This window comes from Peromyscus maniculatus, chromosome X, assembly GCF_049852395.1.
Source record: "Peromyscus maniculatus bairdii isolate BWxNUB_F1_BW_parent chromosome X, HU_Pman_BW_mat_3.1, whole genome shotgun sequence".
Classification (NCBI taxonomy): domain Eukaryota; kingdom Metazoa; phylum Chordata; class Mammalia; order Rodentia; family Cricetidae; genus Peromyscus; species Peromyscus maniculatus.
In genome coordinates, this window is record NC_134875.1 from 25,882,559 (window position 1) to 25,895,192 (window position 12,634).

Sequence of the window (12,634 nt, forward strand, 5' to 3'; positions counted from 1 at the left end):
CTCCTTTCATATTATGTCATCTTCTCTTTTTCATTTCATATCAACCCCTCCCCTTGGTTTCTCTTCCCTATCTTATTTTCACCTGTAGATCTCCACTCAGAGCTTCCCAACTCATCCCCAAAGTTTTAAGTTAAAGAAACCACACTGTACACCATGAATATGATGGTGTCACAATACAGATGTTTATTAATGATGAAATGCCAGAGAAGTTTTAACAATCACAAATCTTCGAGCTCTGTGGTTGTTACCCATTGTATGATCAGTTTCTATCCCTCAATACAATACATTCTTCATTCTAAGGACCTTAGCAGTTGTTACCCATAAATATCAGTTATAATTTGGATGTCATACATAACCCATACCTGTGTTTTACCAGAGCAAGTCCCGCAAATTTCTACCGTCCTGCATAGAGGAAGTACAGAGACGATAGGTAAGAAAGTTTGTAATCTGGTGATGTTAACTACTTGGAACTATGTGTCTGTGCCTAACTAGTTGTTTTACTGACAACAGGGGCATGAACACCCGCTGCCTTTAAAACAGGTCCAGGACTAAAATCTAATTTTTTTCCTCTAACTTTTGACCCCAGAAAAGCTAGTTAGGCTTATACTTGAGGTTTCTCTGTTGGCACATCCTGAGCAAAACTGCACAGAATTTTGGGAGCGGCTGCTTGACGAGCCATTGGTCTAAATAATTTGAGCAGGGGAAAGAATCCTGAGGCGGTGGAATTGCTGCGGGGACACGGCTATGAGTTGATGTGACACAGTTTAGCATTAATTGTTTGTCAGCTGTCTGTAGGCTGACCTAACGTTCTAACATGCCTCTTGAGGGCCTTTCCAGTGAGCTCTTAGGAGGGGGGTAGGAAAGTCAGGAAAAGCATGCAATCCCCTGGGGTGGGGGAGGGAAAGCACCTCGAGATTTGTGAGCTTCTCTGGGACAGATGTTTATCACAAATGTATATTAATTAAAGGAAGGGGCTGTAATGAGAGAAAGCCTGGATCAGGGGTAAAAGAGAAGGCAAGGTAGCACCAGGGAGCCTGGGCATGACACAGAAACATCTCTGCTTTTACCAGCTGAAGATACCAAGCATCCCCAGTAATGGGGCTGGCAGTGTATTTGGAATTCCCATCCTGACCCGAGCATCAGGTGGAACTCCTTCTTACCCTAAGGTCTTTGACTTCAAAACTTCTGAATGTTTCCTGTGACATTCCAGGTCTACCCCCACCCTTTCCCCGTCTGGTGCCTTATGGGAGGGAAAACATCTAAGGAGAGAAGCCGATGCCAGATTTGCCCTCCTTCTCTTCTTCCTCGGCCTTGGGGGCATTACCTGCTCCTTCCTCATCACCATGGAAACGGGCAGTGCTGGGAGGCACAGTGGGCGCCTCAGAGGAACCTGGAAAATAGTAACAATGTTAACTTTGTATGTTTCTAGACTTCATACTTTGCACACTATCCAAGACACTAAGACCTATTCTTTTCAAATACAATATGAGTTTCAAATACAATATGAGGCAAAAAAGGCAGAGCAAGGAAAATCACCCCCATCTAACATGTAAGAAAACTTCAGCCTAATAGAAAAACAAAGAATTTTGAATCTAGGAGCATTATGGAAGTTGGCATAAGATTTAGGTTAGGAAACACAGAGTGAGGCAGATGCCCCATGCTCAAAGCGAATAGACCATACCACCACAGATACGGGGAAAAGGGTGAACTCCTAGCCATGAACACCACCCTACAAGTAGCCGGGTTAACTTTACCAAGCAAATGAGTGACAGAGCTGGAGCTGGAAGCTTAAAACACTGTGTGGAGGGCAGAAAGCAGGTGTTATTCTTCTGTGTTATTCTTGGAAGGACATGTAGCCCATGACTAGACAAAACAGAGACTTGTTTTTAAGCAGAGTAGTACCTACAGGGAATGTAGTATCTGCCCCATCTTTTTTAAACCAAATTGCCTTTTGATTCTGAATTTCTTTCGAATTGAGATCTTCTGGCACAGGAACTTTTACATTCATGACATCTTCAAGATTGACAAGTACATCTTGTGGGGGATCTGAAATTGTACTGAGAATGGAGGCATCTTCAGTCCCTGGATCCACCATGCTAACTTCATCTTCATCGAAAGCACCTACTCTGTCTCTCTTCAAATCTGGAATCTCACTGTGAATTTGAACATACTCAGGCTCAGGTACTGCACTCATAACCGAGTATCCTTCAAGATCAGGGTTTTCTTCAGAGTCCTGGTTTCCACTAACACCAGAGGCTTCTTCATGTCCTTGTATTTCTTCATTTGAGGCTTCTTCATTGTTTGGGGCCCCACTCACCTCTGAGGATTCTTCATGTCCTTGAATTTCTCCAGAATCAGAGGTATTTTCAGGATCTGTGACCACATGGAGAGCTGGAACTTCTTCAGGGTTAGGGGTTTCTTCCAACTCCACAACTCCATTGACTTCTGAAGCTTCTTCATGATCTGGGATTTCTTCAGCATCTGAGGTTTCTTCATCACTTGGGATGCCATCAAAATCTGGTACCTGTTCACGATTTGGATCTTCATCCGAGTCTGAGAGTCCATTAACTTCTGGGAACTCTTTATGATTTGGGATCCCATGTCCTATGGGGTCTTCTTCAGGACTTGGGACCACATGAAGAGCTGGAACTTCATCAAAATCAAGGTCTTCAGAGTCTGGAATCCCATTAATTTCTGGATATTCTACATGGTCTGGGATCTCTTCTGCATTTGAGGATTAATCATTTGGGACTTTAGCTGCTGGGATATCTTTAAAATTGGGAACTTTTTCTGAATCTTAGGGTTCATCATTATTTGGGACATTCATATTATCTGAGATTTCACTAATGTCTGGGGCATCATCATTACCTGGGATTGCATCAGCATCTGAGTCAGAATCTTCGTTGTTTGGAACTACATCAAGATAGGGAACCTCTGCAAGATACAGATGGTCCTGGTCTTCAAAATCTGATCCTTCTTCAAAGTCATAGTCCAAGTTATCTCCAAGGTTCAAGACATCATGCACATCTGGGGCTCCTTCAGGGTCTGCAACCACATAAAAAACAAGGTAAGTCTTCAAAGTTTGGAATCTCAATGAATTCTGGGTTTTCATCAAGTTCTAGAATATCCTCAAAGGGAGGAAGGCCATCAAAATTTAGGGTGTCATCATCACCCTCACCAGCACCTCCTCATCCTCACCATCATCTTCTTCATCAAGCTCTGATATGCCCTGAATATGTGGGTCAAGAATATCAAGGTAATGTGGGATTTCAAGACCTTGAACTTTCCCCCAAACTACTCCCTTGCTGAAATACTAAAATACTAACTCTTCATTTACAGACATATTTTTCTCAGAGGATTCACTTTCCTTCCTCAAGGGGCTTATCTTCAGCAAGGACCCTGTTCTCTGGAAGGGCCTAGCCTTCTTCAAGGGACTGACCTTCAGGAAAGGCCTGACCTTTAGCAGAGATCTGATCGCTAGAAGGAAACTGACCTTCATCAAAGGGCTGGCTCTGGGCAAGGATAGCAGCCTCGGCTTCAGTAGCGTTTTCCACTGGATCAGAAAGCAGAGCATCTTCTTCCATCTTTATGCGAGCGCTCCTAAATGGGAAGGAATTTGAAAAGGATAGTATGTTTGCCCCAAAGTTGATTAATATCTAAATGGTATGAAACTGTAATTCCTATAGGCTAAACATAAACAAGCCAGAAAGTTAAAACCACACTCACTGAATCTTCCTCAGATTCCGGCGTCTGATAAAATCCAGGGCCTCAGGGCTAGACTTCCACACACGCTTAGCAACCTGCTTCTGAATATGGGGGGGCACCTGGAGGTAAAAGTAGTAAACTTAATTGCATATCACTTTTCATTTTTACTCATCTTTATTAGGTATTTGTGACTGAAGACACTGTGATCAGCAAACATGGGAGGAATTTGTAGAATAGGAGACTTTGTTATCCAATAGAATTCTCCCTTACCTTGTGAACAGAAAAGGGATGTGAAGAATAGGTATAGTAAAAAGCCCTGCTTACCTGGAAGAGGATATCCCAGTTATCAATCATGGCACGGACCACATTGACAGATGCAACATAGTGATCAATTCCCAGCTTTGTGTTCCTGGATTCCTTCTTGGCCACCTTCCCCTTCTTCAGGAGAGAAGTTCCAAACACCAAGGCCAAGTTGGTGGAAGTCATCCGGTTACCTGGAACCTAGGTGAAGAAGTGAGATCAACCTTGAGGTAGCCCTAGAAGCTGTACAATATGTGTGTATCTTTTTATTGTTGGTTTTCTCTCTTTACCCACTTTACAACCAACTTGATTTCACTACCCAACAAATTTTTACCAGCTGTCCATCAATGCCAATGGAGTCTTCGCAGTTCTCCGTGATCTTATGCAGTGCCTTCAGCAGACGTTCAAGGGTATCACTGTGGCAGGGTGGCATCAAGTAGACCAGCAGCTGCAGGGCAGAAACCTGATCCTGGGGCTTCAGAGCTAGAGGAAGGAAAATGGGGCTGGTTCAGAGGGCTAGTCTTGGCAGCAGCCTCATGGTTGCTGGTGATTGTGAAAAAAGTACCCAGGCAACATGCTTTTGCTTCCTTCCAAACTATCTGACTAGATCAGGGTCCCTGAAAACAAGAAGTGCCCTTCTCAACCTCAAAATCAGAATCAAAACTCTATAGAGCCTGGTTCTTCTTTGCCCTGAGAGCGTGAGCATATCCAACAACTTCCAGAAGCTTATGAGAAATTGTCAAACAATAGATTTGTAAGGGAACAGCAAGAGGCACAGAAAAAAAAACATGAAGAGGGTTTTATTAAATTTTTATTTTCATTAACAAATAATGGCTGTATATTCTGGAGAGGTATGTTTCATATTCTGATGTTCATTCTATCCTAGATTCATGAGGGTCATATAGCCTGAGCTCTCTCAATATGCTCCCTAGATTTGTGTATTGCTTCTTTTTCTTGCACTAACAATGGAGGACAGAAGACTCACTTGCAGTCAGGAGGAAGGACATGTACAGATCATCAGGCAGCAGAGAGTCCTTCATTTCACGGAAAAACTCCTTGAGGAGTTCGGCCACATCATGTACATTCACACTGTCATCCAGCACAATATCCAGACCTTTTTCAAACAACTCACGAAGCTGAAAAGGGGGAAAGAAGATGTGAAATGTCTGCCTTGCCCACCATAGGCACCTCAAGAAGTGACAAGCTTCAGTGAAGGTAGCTGGCAATGTAGTGGATCTAGTGGTCTATAAAGAAGATTTTACTCTCAATCATGACACTACCCCATGTCTACGAAAGAGCCCTTTTTTCTCTCTTCCTTTTCTTACCTAAAGAACAAACATGTAAATACAGTCAGTTTACCTCAAGCACTTTCCGCACAGAGTACTCAATGGTGAAAATCCCCACGGAGGTTAAGCCTGAAAGAAAAGATCAGAGATCCTAAGCATCTGTGACCCCTGGTTCCACAATCAAGTTTCCCCTTTTCTCCCTTAACTGTTGCATCCCAACTTTTAGTGGTATCAGGGGGATGCTACTTAAGCCCTCCATCCTTCTCTCTTCCTTTCTACAACATTCTTCCTTTTCCCTTTACCCTTCAGTTGCAACCTTCCTTGATTGAACCGTTTGTGGCTTCCTTACCATGTTTCTCAATGAATTTGCAGCAAGTCTCAACAATCTGGGGGACCTGTTGAGCAATTGGGTTGAGGCTCATCTTCCTTTTGGATCCCAGAAGTCGCTGCCCGATAGGAAATGAAACGTTTGCGAGCTGCAGGTTCTGCATCAGCTGGGTCCCATTCTCCAGTTCAGCCATGCTATCCACAGACACTGCGCCCTGTGGGAAAAAATCCAGTGTCATGAAATGGAGAAGAAGGAGCATCCATTGGGACCTTCCTAAGTGCTGAATGACATTCAGAACCTTACAGTCTCTCTGTGGTAAGATAGGCCTACCCCTTCTATTTCTGTTCTGTCCCCACACCATAAGGGCACAGGCCTTAAGTCTTCTCCACAAAGAGCCCCTGCCTGAAACCTCTAAGATTGAACTCACTCGACGACCACGGCGAGTGAACTCTCTGGGCAGGGTGGGCTCATTCCTCCTGCGACTGAAAAAGCGCCTCAAGCGTCCAAACATCCTTTGCACCACGTTTCCCCGACGACGACGGCCTGCAGCGGAACCTGTGGCATCTTCAACCTGCATCGCAGCAGTCAGTTCAAGGTGCTTGCGGCGGGTAAGCTCATTCATCAGCACCTCTTCCAGGCGGATGCCAAAGGTCTTGAAAGCTGCAGCTGGGAAAGAATGAGAAACGTCAAAGCCCGGCAGCACTTGTATTAGGGGGACTACATGGGCTTATAGTCTTCTTCCAAGCAATCAATAATCAACCCCGCCGCCCAGGCCCGCAGCGCCCCTCTCTGTGGAGCGAGACCCTGCACTAGTTAGGTAAACAAGACTCAATGTCACTCAACTACCCCGACGTATGGCTTAAGGTCTCATTCCTGCTTATGTGTTGTCAGTGCTTGACCACCGTGAAGCACTAGGGGACATTTCTTCTCGGGTTGATCTGTCTGGGGTACATCAATGGGGAAGCTAAGGCAGGTCTGAGAGGACCACCCCAAAAGCCAGCAGTTATTCCTCCATTTTCTGATAGAACTCTCTAGTGGGTTTCTGGGAGGGAGGGGGAGGAGTCTTCCGGGGGAATAAGCACCAGAAAGAATCCAGTATCCAGGGACGCTACCAGATGGGATTTAGCCTTTTTTTATTTCCTAAGGAAAAGAAAAAAGCCCCTTTACCCTTCTCCTGTCCTGTCAGAATCAGAAACCACTTCTCCAGGGTGTTTGGACGGTCATCGGGTAGAGCTATGAAAAAAAAAAAGAAGAAAGAAAAGATATATATATATATATATATATATATATATATATATATATATATATTCATATAGGAAGTGATAAGTAACTAAAACATCGCAATGAATTGATCTGCAGAGTGGGGAGGGGGAGGCTGTTCAGCTCAAGAAAAGTATTTTGCTTTGGCCCAGCCTCAGTTTCCCCTCCTTACTATAAGACTTGTCCTACCTAGCACATGCAAGATTCCAAGAATTTGACCTAACCAGTTTAATGAGCCAGATGCATCTTGCTATGAACCAGTAATTTCTCAGTACAACACTTAAAACATAAATTCAAAAGCTCCGAGCCGCTCGGATCATGCAACAGGCGAGAGGAGGGGCTCTGCCTGCAGCGCCACCATGGGTGAGGGTCTCCAAGTTACTGCGGAAGCGCTCACGCGCAGATTTGCCGTCGGCTCCTTGAGCTGCGGTGAGAGAATCGGCGACACCTGGCTGTTTCTCCGCTCCAAATCCCCGCAGTGGTGACTGCTAGCGGGGTCTTCTCGCCTTTTGCTTCACCCAGTTCAGGCTGCGCCAGAGGTGCGCGCCTGGAGAACCTGGCCCCCACCCCTGCACTTCCCAGTCTTAAGGGAGCGCCCCTCGAGCATGGCGAACATCTCCCACGTCTCCCACCTCCCCTATAGCCTGCAGCCAAATCTGTGCGCCGTACCCCTGAGATCTCCCGGAGCGCAGGGACCCGATCCTGCGCCTGGTCCCCTGGCTTCCCCACAGCCAGTAGAGCTGGGTTGCGCTCTGAGCGCACCGCCGCCAACCCCCAAGCCCGCACAGCCCTCCTGCTCTTTGCGGGGCTTGGCGCGTGTCTCTCTGCCTCTTTCCCACCGTCTCTTCCCGTCCCAAACCTCTTTGGAGTGCTTCTTTGAGCCTCGATCCCTCTTTGCCCGATTCTCCCACTACACCTGGTGAGCCCAGTTTCTTCACCTGTCCTCGGTCCTACCGGGCTTACTGTTCCCTCAAAACCCCAGGCTTCGACTCTACTCAACTAATCTTTTATCTCTTCTGAAATTCAAAAAACAGTATTCAACTCTTGCTTTCTCCGTTCCCGGGGCGCCAGGAGATTGGTCCGATTCCGAGACCCCCTCTCACCCTCCAGGACCTTCAATCTGCCCCATCCCGCCCGGGGGGTCTACTCGCCCCGAAGGCGAGGACGCCACACTCCGGGTATAGCTCACCTCTGTCCGGCTTGAAATCAGGGAGGAAATGTCTGGCCAGGAGTTCTTGGTAAGCAGTCTCCTGCAGCTTCAGGCGCTCCAGCTCGGAGAGGCTGTGAATGGATACCATGTCCATCTTGCTGTCCGGGTTCTGTCCTGGTGCTCCTCCCAGGACGCTCACTAAAAAAATGAAGGCAGACAAGAAGAGCAAAAAAAGCATGATTCTGGGACACTGTGTCCTTGCTGCCTTCAGAAAAGGCATGCAGCCACCCATTCTGGAATCGGATGATTATCAAGACTGCATCATCCAACTGTCACTGGACCTGGTAGAGGGAACTATGGGGGGGAGGTAAAGAGGGAGGGAAAACTGGGAGGCGGCTTCACCCTCAAGCAGGGCTGCCTCTAGTAGATTATTCAGAGGGAGAGGAAGTAAAAAAAAAAAAACAACTTGAAAAACAAAACCAGCTCTGAACAGACAGGCAGTTCAGAAAAGAGAAAAAAACTAACAAAAAATTAAAGAAAACAGTTTTTTTTTTAAAAATAAGCAACCTTATTCACTTTGATACATCAATAAGACATAATAATTTCTATTAATTAATTAAAGCACTGATTTTTTTTTTCATGATGATGCTCTAAGCTGTCTGTTTTAGTTAAAGAGAAGGCATCTATCCAAGCTAGGAATACTGTAAGTTTAAATAACTCTTTCAGAAGACAAACTGGACACATGGATCTGGAGCCAAAAATTGTCCCCAGGCCTTTTGACCTAGTAATTCCCCTTCTAGGAATCTATTCTAATGAAATCTTGCTACACAGGAAACATCATATACAAATGAACCATCCAATAAAAAAACTAGCCCAGAAATGAGATTAGTTATATAGATTATGTAATAAATAGTATGGAAAATGATGCAACCATACATTGATGTTTATAAAGAGATTTTTTTCAACAACAAATACAAAATATAGACATTATTATCACCTCTATGTAAAGAAAAACATGCATAAAACACTGAAACAAACACACTTAAATTCTAACAAATAGTTTTTAGTAGTAGTATTTTGTTTGCTTTTACTTTCTCTCAATTATTAAACCTGATTATATTGCATTTCTTTGGAGGATCAACTTTTATGAAAACAAGCTTCATCTCTAGACCATTTCTAGTAAGACTTTGGACAGAATTAGGGATCACAGTGAAGTTTGTCTTATTGTAATGGCAAAAGTGTTTTATATGGACTTCCTCCATGGCCCTATCTGATACTGTGCTCAGGCTGCACATCCCTCACTGGAGACCTCCCTGGACCCCACATAGCATCTTTTATCACATCCTCTGTTATTCATTTGTTCTTTCAACCATTCATTAAGAGGAAAAAATAAATCTGTATTAATTGCCCACTTTAATACTGCTCCTTTCATAAAAGATTTAATAGTGCAGTGAAAGACATGCACAGGTTAGCAACAGTTTATAAAACCTTTTGATATGTCAGCTGGCAAAGGCATAAACAAAGTACTGTGAGAACAGAAAGGAAAAAATATCTATGTCTGCCTGGAGACAGGATCAGGAGGAGGAGGGAGGAGAAGACACAGAGACAGAGACAGAGACAGAGACAGAGATAACAGCTTGTGCAAAGGCAAAGAGATGGAGGAAAGACTGACATCTACTTAAAGCAATATACAGAAGCTAGAAGATAAACCATGAAAGCCCTATGTCATGCTAAAAAGGTAGACTTTTTTTTTCTCCAGGCAATAGGGCACTACTATATGGTTTTAGGCAGAAAGTGACAGAGTTATAGCTGTACCTTTGAAAAATCACAAAGAGCCATGAAAACCATACTTTGAGTAGAAAGCCTGAAGCAGGTAGATCAGCTAAGGGCAAAGGATTGGTTACATATGCCAGAGACCCTACATGGAAATGATAAGATTTAGGGCAAAATTAATTATAATGGAAAGAAAAAGTTTAGAATAGCTTCCAAATTTATGGTTTGTGTGGATATGTTTATGGCTAGTTTCTAACAGAGAAAGTAATTGGGACATGGGGAACTAAGCCTTTTGACAAAAGGAAGCAACCTCATACCATTTTTCTAAGCTTTCCTCTCATATGGAGGTTTACAAATATGTTCTATATATTATTCTGGGGGGGGGCTTAAAATTCAAAATTTTAGATAACATGGCTATTGACAGAGAAGAGGTCAGAAAAATATTTATCTAAATAAATGAGCTATACATTCTAGAAAGAATATATACTTTTTGAGTTTTATCAACAAAATTCTCTTTTACCCACTTACCTTAACAGAAAGTCATAGATACCAGAAATGACTGCCAGATAACTGAGGTCCAGTATGAGAAAGAACAAGGGCTATTTCTGTGGCTTTTAGATGAAGCCAAGATGAAAGCCCATAGATTCTAAAGCTTCTTCAACTGCAAAGCACATACCCTGAACCCAAGGTGAACACCAAAGCTCGACCACCAAATAACCACCAAAAGTGACCATTTAAACCAAAGGCATATGCATTTAAGCTACAGACTGAACTTCCAGCAAACCCCACCAACAAAAGCAAGCCAAAAATCTATCAAACGAGGGTCTCATCTTGACACAGAATCTAGCTTTGCCTTCAAATTTCTAATATCCCAGTCCTCCTCCCCTATCCCAGTCCCAACATCTTTGTACCTCTCTTGGAGTTTCAGCTATTTCTTCTTGAGGTTTACCAGAGCTGTTCACCCAAACAGCAGAGCTGGTTCTTTCCCCAAAAATACAAGATGAAAATAAATCCCTCCCCTCCTCAAAAAAAAAAGGTGAGAACAAACAGTGAAACCTCAAATCATCATCAGCCTGAAAAGGAGGGGGGGGAGAGAGAGAGGGAGAAGCCTTGGAGAGATGAGTCAGCCTAGATGCTTACAATTCCAAAGGAAATCAAAGGCCTTACAATAAACCGTTTGTCATTTGCCTCTCTGCTTGAACATACAGGGCTGAACTTAACAACAGTCATAGGCTGCAGTACTGCCAGCAAAATTGACTCCATCTTATGTACCTTCAACCCTCTCAGATCACCAATAGGCCCCAAGACTATAGCAGAGCTGGGAAGATCAGAATGCCCCCAAAAGAAGCAAATAGGAAACACAAGGCTTCAGCACAAAGGGACAGGCACAAAACAAGTTCCTTAGGTTTAACCAATCTACTTGTTCTCAATCCTCACTTGCCAAGCTGAACACAAAAGAAGGCTCACCACAGGGAACAAAGTACCAAGAGACCTCTCTTGCTTCAGTGTTTTCCCATCCCCCATTCAGCATGCCATGTTTGATCAAAAAGATACCCAAGGAGGAATGTGAAAGCAAATAATCCAAGACATTTGCAAAAATACTTTTTTTTACACAAACACCTGTAGTGGGCAATAAAGTTAGAGCCAAAGCCAAGCCTTATTATTTCTTAGCTGTATAAGCAGAGAAAAAGCAATTGAATTCTGAGCCTTGGTGACCTGCTCTGTGAAATGGGGAATGGCATGGCTTCTATTTCCACAGTTATGTGTTAAATGAATACTGTGTGTGTGATAAGTAGCAATAGGGTTTTTTTTTTTTTTGCTTTTTTTTTTTTTACTAGTTTTTAGTTGTTTTGATACATGTAGTATCAAAGATTCTTTACAGAGCACCCAAATCTTTTTGAAACTATCAGGCTGCAAAAATGATTACATAATATAGGAATTTGTATTGATGCATTGATTAGTCTACTCTGCTCAATTTCTACTAAGTTTGAATTAAATTAGCACAGATAAAGAGATCTGGGGATCTATTAGGGAAAAGCTCTGTCTTCTTCACTCCTCAACCTCAAGCATTTTAAATCATCTTACAAGAGTCAAGAAAACTCACTGCATAATCAAATATTGCAAATGCTGTTATTCGCATCAGTAAAATGCAGCTATATCCCCCAATGTATTTCTCTTTCAAACCACCCAGTTTAACAATATTACCAGCAAAAGATCATGTAATACCATTTAGCTCAGTAAATGAGTTCAGAAATTAGCAGATACCAAGCAGGAGAATCTTAACAAATGGCAGAGGAACAAGTATTGAGGAGTGCGAAAGGGGGGGGGTGCACCCTTGGGTGGCATCAAGACTGTTCTCCAGGTCTTCCTGAAATGCATGGCACAGATGGGGAAACAAATCACTTCAACATGGAGAGGACAGAAATGTTCTCAGCTAAACATAAATCTACAGCCTTCACAATTTGGGGGCCTAATTTACTTTATTGCTCCCCTCAAATAGGATTGGTCTAGCTCTCACCAGTACACATGGATGAAAAAAAAAAGGGGATCATACTGGCTCTATGGTCTGAATCTCTATTAATTAGGCACCTTGTGGCATCATTAGAATTTTGCTGCAAGCCACTGAAAGCTCCTTGGAGTTTGAGAAATTGATAGTGCATGGGGCTGGGTGCCCAGAAGGTATTGCATCTACATTATTCAAATGTGTACAGGCAGTGACAATGGGTAAAGACACCCCCATTAATATATCACAACCTGGGAAAGAGATACAAAGCTCTAGCTGAACACATCTGGGCACTGATTTGGTCTGCTGGCACATTACCTCATTCATCT

The 12,634-nt window shown here is 43.4% G+C and overlaps 1 protein-coding gene across 6 annotated transcripts in view; it reads right to left on the minus strand.

Moving 5' to 3' along the window:
- Positions 1-158: 158 nt before the first annotated feature.
- Arhgap36 (Rho GTPase activating protein 36) overlaps positions 159-12,634 on the minus strand; it is a 52,333-nt gene continuing 39,857 nt past the window's right edge. For 4 of the 6 annotated variants that reach the window (XM_042269187.2, XM_076561559.1, XM_042269186.2 and 1 more), the window contains 12 exons: positions 8,069-8,227; positions 6,787-6,852; positions 6,047-6,285; positions 5,641-5,833; positions 5,365-5,420; positions 4,991-5,141; positions 4,340-4,488; positions 4,030-4,206; positions 3,727-3,824; positions 3,494-3,600; positions 2,869-3,045; positions 159-1,390 (listed from right to left, as the gene is read on the minus strand). In XM_042269187.2, coding sequence (XP_042125121.1) covers positions 1,260-1,390; positions 2,869-3,045; positions 3,494-3,600; positions 3,727-3,824; positions 4,030-4,206; positions 4,340-4,488; positions 4,991-5,141; positions 5,365-5,420; positions 5,641-5,833; positions 6,047-6,285; positions 6,787-6,852; positions 8,069-8,183 — 1,659 coding nt within the window. In that variant the 5' untranslated portion in view covers positions 8,184-8,227 and the 3' untranslated portion in view covers positions 159-1,259. Of the gene's footprint in view, positions 1,391-2,868; positions 3,046-3,493; positions 3,601-3,726; positions 3,825-4,029; positions 4,207-4,339; positions 4,489-4,990; positions 5,142-5,364; positions 5,421-5,640; positions 5,834-6,046; positions 6,286-6,786; positions 6,853-8,068; positions 8,407-10,713; positions 10,794-12,634 lie in introns of those variants that run through there. The other 2 variants (XM_042269188.2, XM_015989386.3) reach the window with 2 other exon arrangements.